Raw genomic sequence first — 23074 nt, 5'->3', positions numbered from 1 at the left:
GTGATCAATTCGTTGTTGGAGCACTCGGCTCCTTTTACTTACCTCCGCGAGCGTTCCCCGCTTCTGCTACATGCTCTGCCGTCTCCGCCTTCTAGCTACGTGACGGATGTGACGCGTTCCGGAGGTAAGTATTCTGCACAGATCGCACAGAGCGAATCGCTCTGTGCGAATGGAGCCACTCGCACAGAGCGATTCGCACAGAGCGGTTCGCTCTGGGCGAGTGGCTCCATTCGCACAGAGCGATTCGCTCTGTGCGAGTGGCTCCATTCGCACAGAGCGGTTCGCTCTGTGCGAGTGGCTCCATTCGCACAGAGCGGTTCGCTCTGTGCGAGTGGCTCCATTCGCACAGAGCGGTTCGCTCTGTGCGAGTGGCTCCATTCGCACAGAGCGGTTCGCTCTGTGCGAGTGGCTCCATTCGCACAGAGCGGTTCGCTCTGTGCGAGTGGCTCCATTCGCACAGAGCGGTTCGCTCTGTGCGAGTGGCTCCATTCGCACAGAGCGGTTCGTGAGTGTGGGTGCAGGGCAGAGTGGGGGTGGGGGTGCAGGGCAGAGTGGGGGTGGGGGTGCAGGGCAGAGTGGGGGTGGGGGGTGCAGGGCAGGAGACTGGGTGCAGGGCAGAGTGGGGGTGGGGATGCAGGGTGTGAGTGTGGGTGCAGAGCAGAGTGGGAGACTGGGTGCAGGGCAGAGTGGGGGTGGGGATGCAGGGCAGGGTGTGAGTGTGGGTGCAGGGCAGAGTGGGTGCAGGGCAGAGTGTGAGTGTGGGGGCAGGGCAGAATGTGGGGGCAGGGCTGGGTGCAGGGCAGAGTTAGAGACTGGGTGCAGGGGCACAGTGCAAAGTGCTGGGTGCAAAGTGCCAGTGCTGGGTGCAAAGTGCCAGGGCTGGGTGCAAAGTGCAAAGTGCTGGTGCAAAGTGCTGAATGCTGGGTGCAAAGTGCTGGATGCAAAGTGCCAGGGCTGGGGCAAAGTGCTGGGTGCAAAGTGCTGGGTGCAAAGTGCCAGGGCTGGGTGCAAAGTGCTGGGTGCAAAGTGCTGGGTGCAAAGTGCAAAGTGCTGGGGCAAAGTTTCTTGAACAGTAATAGTCCACCTCTTTTCAGAATGTTTGGGGTTATTTTGTTTCATAAATATTGTGTTTGGGTTCTTGTACTTTGAAAATATTGTTTTTTATTACATCATAACAAAATAAGAATGTTAATGTAAATTTTAAGTTGTTTTTTAACATCCAGTTCATTAAATTCTTTTAAATAAACGAAAAATTTGCATATTGTTTTTTTTTATCCGATTAATCGATTAATCGAAAAAATAATCGGCCGATTAATCGATTATTAAAATAATCGTTAGTTGCAGCCCTAGAGAAATGTATTTTAACGGTGGTGGTTAGCCTTTTTCGCTAAAGTGTGCACTTGCAGCAAAGTTGTTCTTTTATATCCCTGACTACACAATGTACTTCAAAAGTCAATCCTTTTTAAATAGGATAAATTCATGAAGGTAAAGGTAAAAGTTAAAGTTTCTAGCAAGCTCACCTACAAATCTCCCTTTTTCCAGATACAAAATAAATATTAATGAGAAAATGCTAATCCAATACCTGATTTTAATGCAGAAACAGAGCTGAAATGAGGTGTTTGAGTGAAACAAAGCAATGTACCCAACTAAACTAAGAATGACAGTTAAACCATTTATGGTGTCAGGGGTGTATGGTTAAAGATGCAAACTCTCTCATTATAAAAATGTATACTGGATAAATACCAGTTTACATTCCACACAGTAACATTTCTAAACAATGCCAAAGAAATAGATTCCTAGTACAGCATTCTGAATCAATAAGCTGCACCCATTGTATCAAATGACACTGTCAGGGATATTAAGTTCATAAAGCACTTGAATAATTAGAGAGAAAGGTTGCTGACCATGTAGCCAACGAGTACAATGGATAAGACCCCAGATTGGTGTGAAGCCTTGGTCGATGAGGAGAACATAACACTGATGGCCATGATCATATACTCACTGCATGTACATCACCAGATGGAGTGATTTATTATCTATATATACTTTTAGAAATTGCGTCAAGAAAGATATGGCCAAAAGGGGTAAACGGGTATTGGATGGTGCTATGTGATTTTCACTTTTTTAAACTCCATCTCTCCACCCCAAACCATGTCATGAAAAACATTTCAGAACACAAATTTGTCATATAAGGTAGGAAACACTTCTGTCAAACAACTGTTTTTGCAATGAAATGGATTAGAATTTTTTTTTATCTTATACAGGCTGGCATATAACTGAATTGAGTGAATGCTAAAATGGAGAGGAATTTTGGAGATGTCAGCAGATCTCTTAGTAATCCACATAAATTATTATTACGTCCCTAAAACTTTGTATGTTTGCCTTTGACAGGATTAATCTTTCTTTCAGCTTATTCCACAGAATTGGCATTCATTCACTGGGACATGCTTTTTAAGTTTACTTTGGTAAATGTGCTTGTAATCGCATTATTAATATATCGCTGATTTTCAGTGCCGGCCTGTGAGTGCTGTCTTAGAAGTTTGAATTGTTCTACATTCTCGTCTGGTAATGTAGTATAACTATATACAAACAACCAGTTTTTCATCCAGACATGATAATACAAAAACATACCATTTTGTTGTTTATTTCATGGAAGTGAATTTCACAAACTTTTTCCACGACATCTTCATTTTCAAAGGTTACAAAGCCGAAACCTGATAAAGAAAATATTTGGTCAAATATTGTGTAAATTCAAACACTGAATGTTCTAAAACAAAAAATCAGCAGTAAGTCCAATAAAGAAATGTCCCAACAAATTTGCTAGATGTAGCATGAACAGAATTATTGTTTTCAAATAATTAAGTGCCAGAGGGTTCCTGGAACTAAATGGAGAGCACCACGGGTCGTTCTGGAACTGAATCAAAGTACTAGCAGGTCAGAGCAAAGCAACACAAGGAGCAGAAAATCAAAAATCTATGTTCCACCAAATGTAATATCGCTTACTTTGGGCTAAACAGTTGCAAACTCATGTATTTTTATTTGCCCTAAATGTAAACACCAAGAGAGTGAAATGTGAGTCATACAATGTGATAATAATACATAAGCATCTAAGAAGAAACAATAATGAAGCATAATGTCCTGGAGGATAGAGGGCAGTAAGAGACAAACTTGCTCGGGTACACTGCAAGGGCCACCACATTGCTAGAGGCCCTGCCCATCAGCATACGTTGCCTACAGCAGTGCTCATCAACCCTCTCCTCAAGGCACGCCTAACAGTCCAGGATTTGGGGAACTCAGGTGTGTCTAAGGTGTTTCTGTTTTTTTTAAATTTTGTAACACCTTAGACACACCTGAGTAATACCTAAATCCTGGACTGTTGTGTGTGCCTTGAGGAGAGGGTTGAGGAGCACTGGCCGAGAGGATAATCCAGAAAGGTGCATTTTACATAGCTGGGACAATCTTTAGCCTATTACATTCCCACGTTGCAGTCTGTGTATGAGGGTTATAGAGTAGAACATCCTTATGTCAAAACCATGTCCATTCCTGGTCTAAATGGGTAATCACCAATATTTTCAGATGTGTTATAATTAGCAATAAACTAGATTATAGGTATTAGTGTCACATTCTGCCATGTAGAATTACAAGGAACAACACATTTAAAGGGAACAGTAGCATATGTTGTTCTTTCTAATGTGCCGGCACATTCAGGACTTCGCTGCATAATGAGATAATAACAGCCTGCAGGAGAATTCCACGGAAGCTCAAATACAATCCACTCAGAAATCAACATACACAGAATGTATATTCTAGCTCTCAGCATTACACAAATTATATGTTTGTACTGATAACTATGTGAAGTCTCCTCAAACACATGAACAAAGCTCTGCATAAAGAGAGCTAAGCAGAGTAACTCAAATTCCACATATGTGGCTTGAGCTAACTATGGGATTTGCGCTGGATGCAAATTCATTCACCTGAGACTGCAGAACACCTCACCTCCATAGAACTATTGTATTAGAAGACATATTCCTCATATCATTGTGTAGATAACTTACCTATACAATACCTTTATATATATATCGCTAGACAGAATAATGAAAAAAATGTTTGTTCACATATGTTTCAGCCATGTTCCCACCTAAATGTAAAGATGTAAAAACTCTCTTACTTATGATTACAGAGTAATGGTGTGATTTCTATACTACAGGCAGACATCCGTCTCGGTCATTTTTCTACATCATTGTATACTCAACATGGACAAAAGGTTTTGGGACGCCTGACCATTACACCAACATAGACTTTTTTTAACATGGCATTCTAATATAGATATTAATGTGTAGTTGCCCCCCCCCCTTTGCAGCTATAACAGCTTCTCTTCTGGGAAGGCTTTCCACAGGATTTTGGAGTGTTTCTGTGGGGATTTTTTGCCCATTCATCCAGTAAAGCATTTGTGAGGTCCGGCACTGATGTTGGATGAGAAGGCCTGGCTCTCAATCTCTATTCCAGTTCATCCCAAAGGTGTTTGATGGGGTTGAGGCCAGGGCTCTGTGCGGGGCAGTCAAGTTCTTCCACATCCAACTCATTCAACCATGTCTTTATGGACCTTGGTTTGTGGACCGGGGCACAGTCATGCTGAATTAGAAAAACGCCTTTCTACAAACTGCTCTCACAAAGTTGGAAGTATAGAGGGGCGTAACTAGAAACCACAAGGCCCTGGTGCGAAAAAGGCCCTGCCCGCTCAAAAGCTGGTACGTGCTATCATTGCCCCCAAACAACTTATAGTTGCCTTTTAAAGGAGTCACAAGAAAAACATATTTAATTTTACCTTAGGCAGGTGACAAATGTAGTTATCTAGGTCCCATAGGAACGGGAAGTCCATGCTAACATGACAGACAGAGATAATGAGAGAGAAAAAACGATGACAGATGTTTTATAGGTCATATTTCAACCAACGCAAAGACGGAACACAGAATGCTTGCACTGCACTCCAACACATTCGCTCCTGTATGCCCCGAACATACAACGAGACTATAAGTCAGTAAATTCTTAATAAGATGACGGCGTAGGTCACAGAACTCGAGAATAATGGTAATGGAGGATTGCTTTGTCTACATTACTGCAAATTTTCAGCCTCATTCCTGAGGTGTGTTATTTACGCACCTGCTTTTTCATGTTTACACCGATGCTTTGGCAGCTGGCTCCCGTAAACTGTAATAAAATGCCTTTCACAAAATGAAGAAATGTGACCAGACAAGCCAAGCATAATAATATTAAAGCCTGTGTCAATTAATTTTTCTTCCCCTTGATAAATGGGCCCATTCCATCCATTAATAATGAAGGGAGGAACAAGAAAAGTTGACACCAGCTTAATTTATTTTCTCAACTTGCCTGGTCATATCTCTTCTTCTGCTGGTAAGCTTTTCTGCAGCAACTGGGAATTGCGAGCGGCTCTCGTACAGAGTATGAATAGATTGGTGTGAATCAGTGTGCTCGCACGTTCTCCTCCCCCAATAATCAGAGGGGAAGTTTCTTAATATCCACGTATAGCACCTGAGCCTAGCCTGTCATTAAAAAGTAGAGAAGAAAAAATAATGCCCAACTTGCATACCTCATAGGCTTAACAGCTGATAAAGAGGTGTTTTCAGCTCCAGTTTCGTATCTAAAAAGAACTGATCCTGGAAAGGATCGTCATACACACGTAGACACAATGTGTAAGGAAGGCAACGGTTATTACAATCAACTGCTCGGGTATTACGAAAAAGGCATTTTCCGAGCATGGTAGTGGTACCTGTAGGCTCATATAGCTTATATTCTGAAAATGTGTGAATATTACCCACAACATATTTAGCTATAGGATTTGTGAATAAAAAGGCAAAGGATTTTAACCATACTGGGCAGAAATATTTTCGAGAGGTCATTAAGGGAGCAAAGGATTTTAGGGCAGAGTATTGGTTTGCCCTTTAAAAATGGCAAATGCTTTGTCAGCATACGTACGCTTTTGTGTGGTATATTCTAAAAGCCCTTTCCAACATGAAGAAGATTTAGGATTGCAAGTCACAACACCTTGGAGTGAAACCGGTGCATCGTGTCCTTCATACATCTACCAAGCCTTCATTGCACACCTGTTGCTCATAGCCGTGTGTGTGTTTGTATGCAGCCATATACATATTTTGTTTCTTTCGATGAGCTAAGTCTCTGTCTGAATACAGAAGGCTTTGCTACTGGGAGCTAAGTCCCCTACTCTGAAATAAAACATTTCTGTGCATATTTACTGCCGCTCAGGCCATGGAGAATTATGGCTGTCAGGTCTCTTGCGGCTCCGTAACGAAAACTTCTAAAACATTACATTGTCTCATCATGTCAAATTCGCCTTTATTGTGTTTGACAATACGGGTAATCACATACCATATGCTGTTATGTTTTGAAAAGAATTTGTGTTGACACTTTATATTTATTTATTTTAAATTTAATGATACGGGCACAGACCAGCTAGGGTTGCGTTTGTTAAATTAAAAGCATCGCAGCTCCATCCGCCCTGTGATTTTCCAGCCATGACAGTACTCTGGTTTATCTGCTAACCACATCCCTTGAGAGCTAATGACAGAGCCCAGGAAAAACCGTGTTGCCTTCTGAAGTCAATATTTTACAGCTATTCTCCCACAAACTCCAAGGTCCAAATATTTAAATAAGTTAGATTTGTGTTCTCCCGTGAATTACCTTAATTATATATTTAATTAGATGGTTTTAATCAAAACCAGGAAATTAACTTAAGCCTAGGATTATATACAATGGAAGTAATGTAAAGGTAGAGGGCAATTGCCTTCTCTTTTGGTCTCAAGAAAGCAATGCTAGTTTTCCCCTTTCTTCATTTAATCTTAATAGTAAGGCGACCTGTTTTATGAAAATACACGACAGATCCAAAGAAAGTTCACGATATGTGAAATGCACAGGCCACTTTATAGTCCCAGTTTTGCTCTGTTTGACCATGTGGGTAACATAAAGCTTACACTATGAAACTGCCTTAGCTACATCTTTGGTAGAAGAAAATAGGATACCAGAGCTTAAAAAAAACAGAACGTTAAATTAGAACAATAATGTGATAATACTAATGGACGGTGTTTTGTGCCCGACTGTGCAGTGAACGATGTATATTTTGTAACACTATAGAAAATCATAATAGTCTATAACAACCTACATCATTTTTGTTTCTGGAGCTGTCTTTGCAATGTGTTTTCATTTGGCATCAGACACAAAAGGTATGCCTTGTATGGACCAGTACAGGGAGACCGTCTGTGGAGGGGTAGCTTCTAAAAGCAGTTCACATAAATGACTTAGCCTCTAAAAAACAAATGCATTAAAAAAAGTGATAGGAATGTTATTGTTGATTAGATTTGTGCTGCTCAAGAGCAAACAACACCATAGTTTATAGGACAGCGACAACACCTGAAAGGTAGAAGTGGTGCAGTGCTTCCTTAGTAAAATAAGCATATTATACAATCTGTCTGTGTACATATAATATATATAAATATATATATATATATACACACATACATATATACATATACACACATATATATTTATTTACATACATACACACACACACACACACACAACTGAATTACATCATTTGTGCACAACCACATCACAAGGAAGAGCGTGACATCCCTGAACAACATTTGTAAAACCACATAAGTTCTGATTGCTTGTTTAGTGGATTTATTATGTAGACATTTATTCAGTTATGTTTTCTCTGTGCTATGATGTGAACCCAGCTGCTATGGGGCCTGGGTTCTCACAGCATGAATAATTCATGCTGAAATAAAACATATATAATATACATAGCGATTGCAACATTAGAATGTATGTGATGACATCCTTTGTTTTGTGTTTGAGCCTTCCCAAAATTATTTCAGGTGACTACATTTGTAATTAGTAAGATTAAATAAACGTCGCCACTGATGAGCACAGCCAGCGAAACGGAGGCCATGCCCATGCTGGGTGGATTTGCTGCTAGGTGACACTTGACAAGCCTGCCTGTGTCTACTGGTCATAGTGGAACGCAACAAATCATGCTTACTCTGCTCCGAAGCCCAAATCGGATTACATCCCGAAGGCAGATCACAAACAGAAGGCAGATATAAATGCACTTGTCCTGTTCATTAGAATGTGCCAAAGGAAATGAGACATTGCATAGTAAGGGATTTGTTTTGCTAAGCAAAGCATGGCCACTAAGCTTCTCAAAATTCATTTAACCTCTTTTACACCAAAGCAGAGTGAGTGCATGCACTATAGACAAGGAATTGTCTATACAGACATTCGAATTCCTGTAACAAGTAAAATTATTGCCTAAAATACACTGACAGCTCGTATGCTTAACAAAAAAAAAAAGAATATGAATTATGCGGTTCAGTAGGAGTTGACTTGCATTATACAACCAATATATATATCATTCATTATCAATCAATGCACGCTGGAAAACTGTCTAATGAACGTTTGGTCAAAAACGTGGAGCAGATAAAGGAAACTATCTTTACGAAAGCGTGGAAGTTTACACAGCTATCGCCTATTGCAGCTTCAACTCCAAAGAGACGAGGAAAATGTATGTTAAAAAATGTAGAGTGATTGCACTAGTTAACAGCATGGTCCTGCGCGATTGGGAAACCAGGAGGGGCTACGGAGGACAGAGAGGGACAAAACCCCTAGGCTGTGAAGACACATATGCATGCTGACAGAGCAGATAAGCACTCGCATGGCTATACCGAGGACACATAGCTAATGAGGGGGGACTAAGAAACAGGCGATCACGGAGTACGTCTATGCTGTACAAGGATAACCCACCACATTGTAGCCATCGGGAGATTATTGTGAAATAAGTGGCAGTATTATTTTGGAAAATCTGATAGAATATAGTAAATATGGTATTAAGGGTGCAGTTGCAAAAAAACCCCAGCTGCTTAGATGAATACCTTTGTGTATACATGGGGAAGCGTATACATTGACATATGCATTTAGGGGCATAAAGTGAACCCCTGCGGTGGGAAAACATCTCAATCATGTGGTTTTCTTGTCTGAAACCAAGTAAGATTTATCTGACCAGTGTAGCCAAGCCAGGAAAAAAAACACACTTGCCCATCTGGAATCAGCAGTTGAGTGAAGATTATGATTCACCAGCAGGTGGCACCAGTGTCCTGGTGGCCAAAGGTAACTTGGAAACATTAGGTGATAAAATGTTACAGTGTAGGAAGAAGGAGCAGGTCTTTATAAAACCAAGCCACATGGAGCCTAGCAGCTAGGAAGGCTAAAAAAGATCATTCATAGGGCCTACTGCAATACAATATGGCGTTCACTCAACCCGGTCCACTAGTAGAGTCACAGTGTTTGCTTCTTTCCCGGCCCCCACAGCTCCTTGGCTTGCAGGAAGTTCAGATGAACCCATTTATTGACAGTTCACATGCCTACCTTACCATCTGCCACCTCTAGCAATGACTCCGGCCTGAGTGCCACCGATTTCAAGGGGCCATTTTTCTACCACTGACTGGCTGCTTCAAGCACAGTTGCAGCTTCTCCTAAAGGCGAGTACATTTATCTATTTCATTTAGGCTAAGATTGCATTCTAATTTATTTTATTATCTATTCGTTATTGGTGGGTCTGCATAGGACAGTAAACAGTCCCTTTAACTGAAAAGGAAAAAATAGTTAATAGTACAACTATCTCATGAGTATTTCCATAAACAAACATCTAGCCAGTCCCACCACAGCCAGAGGGCAGCTTGTCCGCAGCCTCGAAATAGTGAGAACATTAGCGCCAGAATAATTTCCAGCCCAGACAGTTACCACCCAGTGATGTCACGACCAAATAGCTGGTTTACACAATTTTAGTGGCCATTCAAACAAAAGACCACTTTTTAATACACCTAATTAAAGTTAGACTCATTGCCACCAAGAATGGAACCTTAGAGTGACAGGCAACATCAGCAGGCTTCTTTCTTTCTACATAAAAAGAAATCATTAAAACATTTTAAGTAATTTGTAATAATAGTACATAGTTTTACTTTCATACAAGAGAGTGTGAGAGAAAAAGTACCCTTTTCTATTGATATCAAACCGTAATCTCATCAATTAACTTTAAAACTATTAAGAAAACCTAGGTCAAGTAGGACGACAACACCGGAAACATGGCCAGTGAATAAGCTGCTTGGGGCACAAAATGAACACAAAGACAGTGTGCGTCAGCACAAAGAGCAGGAAGCAACGGCCAGGCCGTGAATGCCAGGTCTGCACTTCTGCACAAAACTGTCACATTTTGATTTCTGGATTTCTTACAGATTCCTCATAGCAAGAAATCTCACCTTCGTCATCTGGTGAAATTGCAGCTTACACCCTCTCACTTACATAAATGGATGAAGGCATCCTTGCAGACATACACAGTCTAGCCTATTAAGTAAACCTCATTAACACTTTAAATACCTAGTCTAGAATGTACAGGATTCGGAAAGGTGAAATAAAGGCCCTTTTATTTTTCGATCGTCCCTTTAACTAGCCAACATCCTTAAAATCCTCCATCCTCCCTTAGTGGAAATCAATCACACATTTATCACCCAAAATGCATTTGATGCTTTAAAGACAATAAAAAAAAAAAACTATTTGACAAGCAAAAGAATTTTGAACACATTTTTTTTTGTAGTTGACGTAAGGAGACTCTGAAAAAAGGAATCTCAAATCTATGCTATACAATCAGGCGGAACGATTATCTAAAGTCATCTCGTTTTGTTAAAATCTATTACTGCACAAGAGAATCAACCAAGACCTCAAGGACACAATAGGTGACACTTTACACAGTCATTCAGAGGAGAACAAAACGTATTTTGCTTTCCTGGTTATCTTGACAGATGTGTGTAGAGAAAAGAGATAGAGAGACCTTCAATTAGCCCCTTGGCTGCTAAAGATGCCTGTACCGCAGCGTTCCATAATGCTTTGCAGGCCACACCGGGAGCAGCAGATTAAAATAATACTGGCCGCGAGGTCTGAACATTATATAATTTTGTGCATGTGTAAGATATGCTCCAGGAAACACACCAGGGCAGTTGTTCCAATAAGCATAGCAGGTGTAATATGTTCTGTAGCAGCAAGCCAGATTTATTCAGAAAGCAAGTATTTTGACAATGAGGAAATCTTTTTTTTTTTCCAGTAAACCCAAAATGCTTGATTTTCATAATTTACACTATGTGCGTTTCTCTTTTGTTGCTTTATGAATTCAATATGTCTTCCCTTAAGCAACAATGATATGTAGCACAGTGTCATCTAATGCAGTGCACGGAGTCCCAGGTAACATGGAAGTCATTTTTCCATATGGCACGGAGTCTCCTGGCTGGACAAATCCAGATATAATTCAAGTTAAGGTTTACACATTCAGACTAGTATCCTCTCCTACCCTGTGTTGATATGGTGATTTTCTTATAACAAATCCATTTTAGTGTTCAAAGACACCTTTTACAGTAAGGTTAGATTTTATTTAAACAGAAAACATGTTTAGAACTGTTTCACAGAGTTGCACATTAACCTTATAAGGTTGACTGTACATTTCTTTGGATTCTTTATGCTTTCCATCAGCCATGGTAAAATCTCCAACAAGATCTCCGCATTATACAGGAAACCAATGCACAAGACTTGGACAATCAACACTATACAAATGATACAAACTATCCAGTTTTCTGAATGGTGGATACAATGTATGTCTATACATTAAGTAAGACTGAATCTATTAACTATGAACCCCCATTGTTACACTATACCTTAACATTTCTTTGGCAGAGGCTAAAGAACAAGGGGTTACATTATATCAAGTGCAGTCATCTTAATGTGTGCCCTATGTCATGTGTTCCATTCAGGTCAAAGGGGTCACAGGGCAGCATAAAAGTGCATCTATCTAATGTAGAGCTCTTGGAAGAGAGGCAGAGAGCGTGGAACAGGTTAATGCTACTGAACTTGATAGTAACCCAGCATGGACAATATTATGAATGACACTTGCAAGCTGGCAGCTCAGGAACTCATTACTGTCAAGGTACAACATGGCGGCCTGCCAACCCCTCAGCTTTCACACTCACTGTGCCAGAACATCCACACACAATTTAATTGCATTATAATTTCAAAAGTGCTTTTCAAATGGGGAAAAAAGGCATTCACTGATTAACCAGCGAAGAGCAAAATTGTTTATGAAATTGAATACAAAAAGCTACAGAATGTAATTGGGTCGTTCTAGCACCTAATTTTCAAGCCATTTTCCCACTTACTTAATCATGGGACACAAAAGGAGCTGCTGAACTGACTTCATAGTAATTAGATTATTCCCACTGATATGCCAAGTCTCCATTCCAACTGAATGGCATAAGTGTTTTACAATAGTGGAGAAGCCATTGGTGATGCAGTAAGGAGAGTGGTATAGTAACATAGTAAAGGGACCTACACTGCTACCAAGAAACAGAATTTGATGGCAGATTGGAAAAATTCATCCCATTCAGTCTGCCTAGTATTTAAGCTATAAAGACTTAAACCTTAACTAGTCCTTGGTCTTTTCTTGCATTTAGAACAGCCTTATGTCTATTCCATGCACTTATAACCCCCCCCCACACACACACACACTGTTATCTTCTACTACTTCTGCGAGGGGTTGCACTTCTCATCTACCACTCTCTCAAGTGAAACCTCCTTACATTTAAACCTCTGACCGTCTTGGTTCATACTATGAATGCTTGTCCTAACATTTTTCCTCCTTTGATAAGCTATGACATGGAGATCTTTTACATGTCATCATGATTTCTTAATTATCCCCACAGGATTAGATGATCAGATGATTTGCCATCACTTCATGAAGTGCAAACACTGGGTGATATCAAAGTACTTTCTCAGATGTTGAATCAAAGCATCCACACAGTATCTGTGACACATACCAAAGACACATATTCTTGCACATCAGCATCGGATGGTCCATCTGCATTGAGAATACAAACAAGTCATATGTATTTGAGGTCAAATGTATTTTGTGTTTCCCTCTCATAATTTAACAAGATGTTTGCGACTGATAATGTAGCACAGTTGCATCCCTAGGGGCCATGCCCCTCCCTGCATAATATCCTACCTACCAAACCTGCTGTGGTGCCACTTGAGGAGGAGAGATGGGGAAACAGGGGAAAGAGCAAGAGAAATTAAAGTGATGAGGAGAGCAGAAAAGAAGAGGGGAGAAGAAAAAAAAGAGCCATGATGGCAGAGGAAGAGATCAAGAGAAGAGATGAGAAAGGGGAGCCATAAAGTGAAATAGGAGGAGAGGTAAAGAGAAAGGGGGAATCAAAGAAAAGGGGGTAGAGAAGAGAAAGATACGTAAGGGCAAAAAAAAGAGAAAGGAGGGGAGATAAAGAAAATGGGTAGGATAGGGAAAAGAGTGTGGTAAAGAGAAAGATGAGATAGACAGGGGGAAAGGTAGAAATAAAAAGGAGAGAGAGAGAGAGGAGAGAGAAAAAGAGAACAAAGAGATAAATGTGCGTTAATGTGCTACGTTGTAAGCATCCTTAAAGAAGTGCCATCTGTGACCTATGCCTGCAATTTAGGGTTTATGTGATATTGTTTATCTGATCTATACCTTCAATTCTAAGTTTGTGTGTTAAACAGTTACTCTATATCTGAAATGCTATGTTTCCATTATTTATTTACACTATACCTGCAAATACAGAGTTTAGTATGCCTTATTCAGTTGATCTATGCATGTGTTTCCTTGGGTTGTTTATTTTACCTACACCAGCACCACATGGAGGAGGAAAAGAGATGTTGTACTGAGACGGAGGGGACGAAAGGGGCTCTGGGTGCCTGAATACCTAAGGCCAGCCCTGGATATAGCCTAACAAGCGCTCTCTCATCGTGCCCATGAACTTCAGCCGGCAACGGTGCGATTTTCATGCAGTGTCTGACATCACTGGCCGCATATAAGAGACTCTTAGCGGAGGACAGGAAATCATCCTGAGCAACCACCACATCGATGAAGCACAACATTTTTCTTTTTTTAGATTTAAGTTCCTAGTTAACCCGAAAAATGGATATCCGTTTAATATCATATTTAACCCCTTAATGACAAAGCCCATCCATGTACGGGCTTAAAATGCATTGTTTTCAATGGGTTTAGGGACCGCCCATTGTCCTTAAGGGGTTAAAAATGGCATGTCTAAAGACTATGTCGCATATTTCACAGATGTTGCTATAAACAAATCAGAATTTGGTTAATTTACAAATGTTTTGCAAATATATGTCTGTATACTTCAAATTTTAAATGTTCAAAAATAAAAAATGTTTCTTTACTTAAAATGCTAAAAAGTAGTTTACATTATGGGTGCACATCATACGATTAGCTACATATGTTTCTCATACAGAAGGAAAGTGGAAGCGATACAAACTTTTGCATGTTACATTTTGGTGCAATACCTTTTAAATGACCTGCGATTTAACTAGAGGCAGGATAATTAATGACACAATAAAATACAAAGTGTTAAATCACTTTGAAAGGGGTGGCACTTTACAGGCCATTGCTTCAAAAAAAACTACTTAGCATCTGATGCAGCCACAAGCTCTGGATGGGGACAAGTCAGAAAGATATTGTTTGATGAGGAATAATTAAGACTAACTCAAAGCAGGGGTCACCTCTTCAAACCTTGGAACTCTGTCGTGGTGCTCAGTGAAGTCCTGCCGCAGTCTTAAATTCTTAAAACATATCACTAATGCAAAATTGCAAAAATATGGCAGCTAATGGTATTTCTATAGGAAAAATACCTTAATTCACACAGCTAAGAATAGTACAATATCTACCTAGATAGATATTGCACTATATTGATGCCAGCTGTTTTTATTCTATGTATAGGCAGCATATCAAAGACTGGGGTGACCCACTTTACAGGGGGCAAGGTTAGAAATACTGTGGCTTTAGTAAGGACATAAGGGTGGGAAAATGCAGGAATGTATATAGTATTATACCTTTAATCCTTATTTAAAGCTCCCCTGGATTTCACCCTGTTTGGATTTTAAACAATTCTTAGAAAAATGTAGTGTTCTGCATGTACACCGCCCATTCACATTTTGCAGGTACTCCAGTTTAAGCAAGGATTGAGCCATCATAGAGCTGTCCAAAAGTGCAGCGAATGGGTTAAGATACAGCTAGACTTCACATTGGGAAGAGGCCTAATATGCTCATTTTGCTTTAAAATTTGAAGGCAACAGTTCTTTGTTCAAGACCACAGGCAAGGTTAGAGATAAGATCAGTTTCTTCAGAGCAAACATGCTTATCAAAGAAACCAGGATGAAAGTGGCATAGGATAAAAAGAGAGAGAGAAAAAACACAAAGCAACAGATTGAATGTGTAAGGAAGGGAAAGGTCCAGCAACAGACCAGGAGGAATCTCAGAAGCAGGTATACTCCGTGTGTTTGGAGAAGCCTGCATTACTCCATGATATGAGTGACTCCTGCTGCAAACACCGGATGGAAATGAAAGGAGGAATAGAATGCAATTTACTTTGTATAGTTAATACAAAATGATAGATGGTATTAAAGTAATCACATTCTTAGAAGGATATATAAAGGGGACATAACAATGAAAAATGTCAACTACATAAACACTGTTCTAAAAACTCATTTCTGTCATCTACGATGACAGCCAGATAATAGCTTGTAGATGAGCTGATTGGATTTGTCCCAAAGGCACTGTTAATATATATTAAAGTGTAAGCGGGTTGTGTAAAGGTACATTTCCTCAGCAGCTGTCAGTGATCATGAGAACGACATTTCATTATTCTATGTAGCTCAAAGCAAAAGGATCGCTCTGTGTCTTATTTGCAGGGAGTGGATGTCAATTTCAGTGCTTGGACAGAAAAAATTACTTCAAAACGCAAACAATTCTTCCAGGATTAAAAATGGGGGTTAGCACCAAGCTACGAAAGTCAATCTCAGAATATGTTATTTATTTTTTAGATAAGAAAGTGATAACCAGACATGGAAAACCAGCACTAGCTTAAATCATTTTACCCAGAGACCCTCACTCACAAATTCTTTAAAGGAGAAAAGTGACACCAAACTAGGCAGTTGGAAAAATGTTTATCAGTAAGTCTGAATTCTCATAAATCGTTAACTCTGTCCTGACCCCCCAAATGCGGTTTAGAGGAAAAGTTTTTTTTCTTTGAAATAATCAGGTATATGTTAATTACACACAGCACTTATAAAGAGTGTTTTCTTTATTTACTATAGGTAGTCATGTGATATTTGTGAGATATTTCCACTAAAGGATAGAGATAAGTGGTGTATTCACTAAACTGCATTAGACACTTAAAAGGGCCATGTCCACTTCTTCAGGACGGGCTGAGCAGATCATGTCTAACGCATTTGTTGGAAGATGAATTAAGCCTCACTTTCCTGATGAAGGGCCAGCTTAGCCATTCCTATGGGATAGACTCACTTTGGTTGATCTGAATGCAAAGTGATATCAGGAAGCTGAAACGGCCATATCACTTGCAAAACATATATTTAGTGAATGTATTTTTTGTATTCCCGGAGTGGGTTATACATTGTACAAAGGCTTAAAAAGGCCATTGGTTAAGGATCGTTATGAAGTCCTGTTCTAGAAAGAGATTGGTCATTTGGGAACCTGGCATTGATGGGAGTTGTCCAGCTGTCCAGTACCATGCAGCTGTTTCTTAGTCATGTGAGCTCTGGGATTTGTAAACTATTAAAATCCATCAAGGTTGAGGGAAAGAAAGGTCAACAAGGAAAAAAGTGACTGACTTTTGAAGGAGCTTTTCAACTTTCAGGCCTCCATGTGACAATGTGATAGATGGCTCAATGTTGCTAGCTGCTTCCAGATTACTATTGTGTTTACTAGATACATGGAGGCGAGGGTCTGTGATAGCAACAAGAGACCATTCGTAACCTTATATATAACCCCCATCAAGATACATACAATACAGGGGTTCCCACCAGCTTTATGGCTGTTTCATAACACAAGCTTGGAGATGGAGGCATACCGTATAAGACAAGTAGGAACAAGCCAAGGGTGCAGATTCTGAAGATGACAAAGTGGGAAGTGTAACACATCATAGTATTACTATGACTGTACACATAAACTAAGATGGGGAATTAGGGATAAACCTGGAATCGTGAAAAAGCCAAGCATGGAAAAAGCATAAGGGAAACCAACCCACCAGTCACCCTGCCCACCACAGAGATATAAGGGAGAATGTGGGATTCAGGATTTTTGAAATTTACTAATTCTACACCTCTATAAATATATATATGTTTGGTGATCTTGATTTTTTTTACATTTAGTTAATTTACTAAATTACCAAATTCCAAAAATTACTACTGTACCTAGAACTACTAATCACACCAACTAAGCAAGGACACAGATATGAGGTTTCAAAAACAGAGAGGTAGTTTTATATGTGAAGCCCAGGAAGTACGTGTCTAAACATACAAGCAACGTCACCCGATCACTCCAAATAGTTACCACAGCTAAATGTTTAATGTTTTATATGAATCTAAATGCAGATGGGGATACTTGATGGCTTTGATAAAGTATGCTTTCCATCAACTGCTGGGACAATAATACCTTGTATCTGTCAAGCTGAAAAATGCATGTGATCTGTCCTAAATCATCACTGAGTTAGCATTCAGAATTATACAAAACCAAATGGAGCGTACATGTTTAATCAAAAAGAAAATCACGCAAAAAAGGTAGTGTGCACAAAAAAAACCTGGAGAAAAATGTGTCAGTTCCAATTTACGCATGATATTACAAAACGATATCTCAAACACTCCAACACCCTTTTCTTCAATCACTTCAGCCAATATGTGTCACTTTCCCTCAATTTGATTAATGACATGAGACAATGTGAAAGGTAGGGCTTGGTACCATATCCTGCAACCGACATGTGATGTCTGACGACCACATAGCTCATTCTGCTCCCAGTAAAAACAATCTTATACTAATTTGCTTAGTTTTGGTAACCAAGAAGAATGGACTTTTACAAAGAATAAAATATTGCCATAATCGGAAAAAATACAGACAGTACCCACGCAGTCACTTTACAGCTGTAGAATGTTACCCCATTATGGTGTCTATACGTCCGAACGGAGACATTTATTTTTAAAGCATGCAACCCATGCATATCGACAGTATATACAGAAGGTCAAGTAGTTGCTTTAAAAGCATTCTATCTTAATAGCACCATCCAGCCAAAGCTCTATGAGGCATTACACGATACAGTGTACTATATGAGAAGTGGTGTTTCAAGAGGACTTGATTATTTACACACATAAAAATACTATTCAGTGTTACGTTGGGTAAAACAAATGAATAAAAATGTAACTTGCAGATCATTGCAAAAATTGTAACATTCCCAATATTCAAAAGGGGTTATGTTTTAGGGCTTGGGTCTACCACAGATAAGTCAGCCCCTCAAGCTGGGTAAGCTCATAGCACTCTGCCATCAGACCTCCACAAACACTGGCACACTCCATGTGTAAAAGAGATAGGAGTGTGTGTATCCTTTATATATACACACACACACACACACCAGCCTTTACAGTAACTTGCATGCTGGCAGAAAGGGTTGTTTCTATACTTTTCTATATTTTTTATTTTTCATGTCAGCCATTCTACAGATTCGTGGCACTGATGCCTTCTGCCTAGCTCTGGAACACAGATCACAAACATACGAGGTCTCACACAGTACATGCCACACTCAGTAGCGCAAGTAGCTGGCTGATCCTCATACTGCAAATGTCACTGATAAGGACAACCCTATTTATAGAGTCAAATCATTAGCAGTATTAATACTTTTTAACGTATTACTCTCCATGTCATTTTTCAGTAACGCCTTCCTACTGATGGATGCTAGATGACAAACTGCGGAACTGAGTGCGGGTAATTTATATGCCGGTTCATCAGACTGGGACCGCAGCTCTGCAGACTTTCTCCTTGTAATATTTAAGCATGTCTTTTCCCCTGGGGCTCTTATTTAAATATTATATGTCAGTTCTCAACACTTTCTTCAACGGGAATATTGCTGTGCAGCAGAGTTCTGCAGGACCCATTCAGGCTAACAAACTAACGTTCAGACTAAACCCCTAAAGATGTACTATTGCATACTGGGGACCTGTAAACTTGTCAGTTGTCAGTTCATGAAACCAGTCTAGTGTATGTACGTATGCGGCTCAAAGGACCTGCCGTCTAATTGTAAACGCTTCAAGCCCAAGAGGAGATGTCACTGGAACACGCCAGCCTGTATGGCTTCTAAATTGAGCTAGATTCACCTTTGAAACAGAAAGAACAAGGATATGACAGCTCATAAGAAAACATGATGGCTTTCTTTGACATCCACTGAACATAAGTCAAAAATGTCCCAGTTGAGGTGCGATGCAAATTTTGTGCTGTACCCATAGGGTACAATCACAATGGATAAAAGAGATACAGATGGTGATGGGTATGTTGCTATTTAACATATGAATATAATAACTGGGAATGGTCCAGATACAGGAAGCCTGCTTCTGGCCTGATGTAGGCATAGCTTGATCAATACTGGCTTCCTTCATAGCTGACCTTCTTCCTATCCTCATCTAAAATGTTAAACAGTCTACCGTGCGAAAAGCACACTAAATAACTTAAAAGATTACAGCTCATTATACCTTTTGTATAATCGTTAGGGAATCTGTAAGATTATTTAACCTATTTAAATGTGCATTATGAAAGTTGCTAGAGCTTCCTCTTTATCATGTAACATCAAGCTAATGTCCTACGCCACCTAACAGCCACACTTTAGTAGATAACCACCTTCTGGTTGTATTCTCACATACACTGTGGGGTAATTAGTTAATTCTGTCCCTGGTGGAAAGATTGTGATCAGTGCTTTACCCAAAACTCCAAAGATGCCTTGAGGTACACCTTCCTGTGATGTTTTCTCTGCTGCTAACTAGACAGCTATCCCGGTAACTTTTCAGTAATTGCAAGAATACTGGCTTATTTGACCGGTTCCTTTTGTCAATACACACAGCCCATTTTGCTTCTTACCAACACAATTGTAAACTTGCGTTGTATGAACCTCTTCAGACCTGTCCAACAGGTAACTTATAAGCCTCTCCCCCACTGCCTCTCCATAAAAAGACATTTTGGAACTAGAGAAAGTTCAAAGGAGGGCCACTAACAAGGGGAATGGAAAGTTTTAGTTTTGAAAAAAGACTAGAAAAAAGTTAAACTTGTACACATTAGAGAAATAGTGTCTTAGAGGGGATATGATAATGTTATGTAAACATGTACAGGGTCCATACAAAGGGCTCTCTAAAGATTTGTTCATTAATAGAATATTTAGTGCTTGTTGATCTTGTTGATCCAAGGAGAAATCTGATTGCCATTTGGAGTCAAGAAGGAATTTTTTCCCCATTAAAAGCACAATTCGAAATTGCTGACAAAAGTTGTTTTTTGGAGTAACAAAACCCAACTTTGAAAAAGTGGCCAATTCTGCACCAAAAATGGCATAAAATACTGCATATAAGATCTGCTAGCGCGGAAATACATCATCTTCCTCACGTGAAGCCAGGCATTGGATCCATCTATAAGTATATGTGTGTGTGTGTGTGTGTACACCCAACGTTATGGTTCCCCCATCCTATCCAATGCTTCAAGTATTTATCGTGGCATAACAATTTCTGTTTTCTAAGTTACCGTACTTGAAGAGCTGTTAATGGTCCGTTAAGCTGCAGAACTTGCTCAGGGAGCAGAGTGTAATTACTGTGCCACGTTGCCCCTGCATTTCTGAGAAGCTTTCCTCAAACTCTTGATAATAAGGGCCCCTCATTAGCAATACACTATCTAGCTCATTCCTCTGGTTGTCATGGCACTAGAGGAGCTCTCCCTATGTCCTCACAGCGTTGCACAGCTTTCTAAGCACCCACAGACCAAGAAAATCCGCGGGTCTGAAAATCACCGAATCCCCTTTACCATTGGAAAACAACATAATGGATCAGGCCAATGCCATGTTTATGGACCCTGTTGGGGGCCTAATACCTTTTCAATCCAACATGAAACCGTTACAATACCTCCTCCCAAGCTCCACCAGGCTTTGGCTGCAGCCTTCTTAAGCAGAAGTATTGCGTTCTGCTTTCATGTGCTCTAGCGTGAGGGAGGAAAGCGTTTAGATGTAAATTTAGTCTAGCAAGTGTAGCCTGCGGCCCCTGCCTCACCAAAGCACTCTAGCCAGACTGCACACTTCTGATAAATATAGCACTTTTAGGAGAAAATAAATGATATCTCTTTGTGCCTAGGAACAAATGGGAAGATGTGTGTGGAGCGGAGGACAAACACTTTATTTCCCAATGTTCAATAAGAGAAACCTTTAAGAGATCAGAAACGCAGATAAAGACTCAAAGTGAATAAAACTTTAAAAGGAAAATAAAAACTGCACGGCAAGAAGGCCCTATATGAAGCTTTAGTACTATTCTGTACAAAGCATATCAAAATCCGCAAGTGAATTTTGTTTCTAGGATCGTGCCAATTTTACAAATACACCTCTTTATAGAATAAAAAAAATCTAATTTAAAATGAGCGCACACAAAGAAGTAATTCGGAGACTATGATTAGGGTAACATGCCACTCTTGGAAGCAATCTACAATATATTTTTAACAAAAGAAAAAAAGAAAATACTTGCTTCCTGTTTTGTACCGAGACATCCAGACGTTATAATGCAAATGTAGGGGTTACCAGCTTCTTGGAAATGATTTGTGAGCAGATACATTGTTACAGAGCTGACAGTTCAAGGTTAAAGTTAAAACCCAAGTAAAAGGGTCCAATCCAACCCATATACACAGAACGGCGAGAGGAGCCGGCTCTGATGAACTGATTCATGCACTCATATCAGATGTGAGGTGTGCATAGCAGTCTAATCATTCACTTCATTAACATAAGTTAAATTGGGTGAGCTGTAGAACAGGCAATTGCTGAGCAGAGAAATGATGTTTCTTAAAGGAACATGTTATAAATGTATTAAATGTCCCTCTCCTTTCTTCCTCATACATTGCAGATTTTCTGGTGTGCTAGCATCATGACGTGGCTCCGTTGACTTCAATTGCGATCCCTACCGCTAGGGGAAGATGCAATGGCAGTACAGACGCCCAACACCTGTGCATGCGCACCCCCGGAGAACAGGAACAATGAAGCAAACAGCATGTTTACTCATTTGCCATGGCTTAAAAAAAAAATTAAGATTAACTGTAATGGCAGCCTTACAAACGTCGTTTTGCATATTAGTAAGTGTGCATGTTTTAATTAAACCGTTTTAATATGGGTTCGTATACAGAGTACATTATGAGTAGATGCATTACACAACTGTAGCAAAGCGTATATGTATATATATATATATATATATAGTCATATGGAAAAGTGGGAAACTGCATGCTGCAAATCAATTGATCTTAAACATTCAGAGGGCTAAATCAACTACAGATCTATATCCTTAAGGTGTCATCAATGTGCAAAGCCCTTGTGCAGTAAGTGCAATCACTGCCCTAAATACAGCTATAACAACACAAACCCCACCACAAGCACCACTTTCAAAGTACCAGAAGAATGTTGCGGTGGTCTTTTACCCATGCATGAGCAGCATTAAAAACCCAAAGGAGACATTAAAATGCTTAGCATTGCTTGTTAAAGTCCTGCTTGGTTACCCACATTCTGACCGGCTACACGAGGCAGAGAAGAAACCCTGAACTGTCCACCCGGCATCAAAACCTAGTCAACTGATTGTGATCATTTGCCTGCTGCCATTTCATTAACACAAATGACTGCCCGGATTCTCTTATTAATAAAAATGATAGAGTGGTATATGTATTTGCTTCTGACTTGAAATCTCGTCTACCTACACAAGCCATCCAGGCATCCCTCCAGCAAACAGCCCACTGGGAAATTCATTCCTATTAACCTCAACACCTGCGCTCACCAGCTAGGCATATCAATGCAGAATCGAAATACACCATAATGACATATCCCTTCATTGCCTT

At 40.0% G+C, this 23074-nt stretch overlaps 1 protein-coding gene across 4 annotated transcripts in view; it reads right to left on the bottom strand.

Moving 5' to 3' along the window:
- The window catches only part of MSI2 (musashi RNA binding protein 2), a 272035-nt gene that overhangs the window by 82327 nt on the left and 166634 nt on the right, over positions 1 to 23074 (bottom strand). For all 4 annotated transcript variants that reach the window (XM_053454977.1, XM_053454979.1, XM_053454976.1 and 1 more), the window contains exon 8: positions 2632 to 2714. In XM_053454977.1, the coding sequence (XP_053310952.1) occupies positions 2632 to 2714 (83 nt within the window). The remainder of the gene's footprint in view (positions 1 to 2631; positions 2715 to 23074) is intronic.

This window comes from Spea bombifrons, chromosome 2 (genome assembly GCF_027358695.1).
Source record: "Spea bombifrons isolate aSpeBom1 chromosome 2, aSpeBom1.2.pri, whole genome shotgun sequence".
Classification (NCBI taxonomy): Eukaryota; Metazoa; Chordata; class Amphibia; order Anura; family Pelobatidae; genus Spea; species Spea bombifrons.
This window is presented reverse-complemented; position numbering and strand designations above follow the sequence as displayed.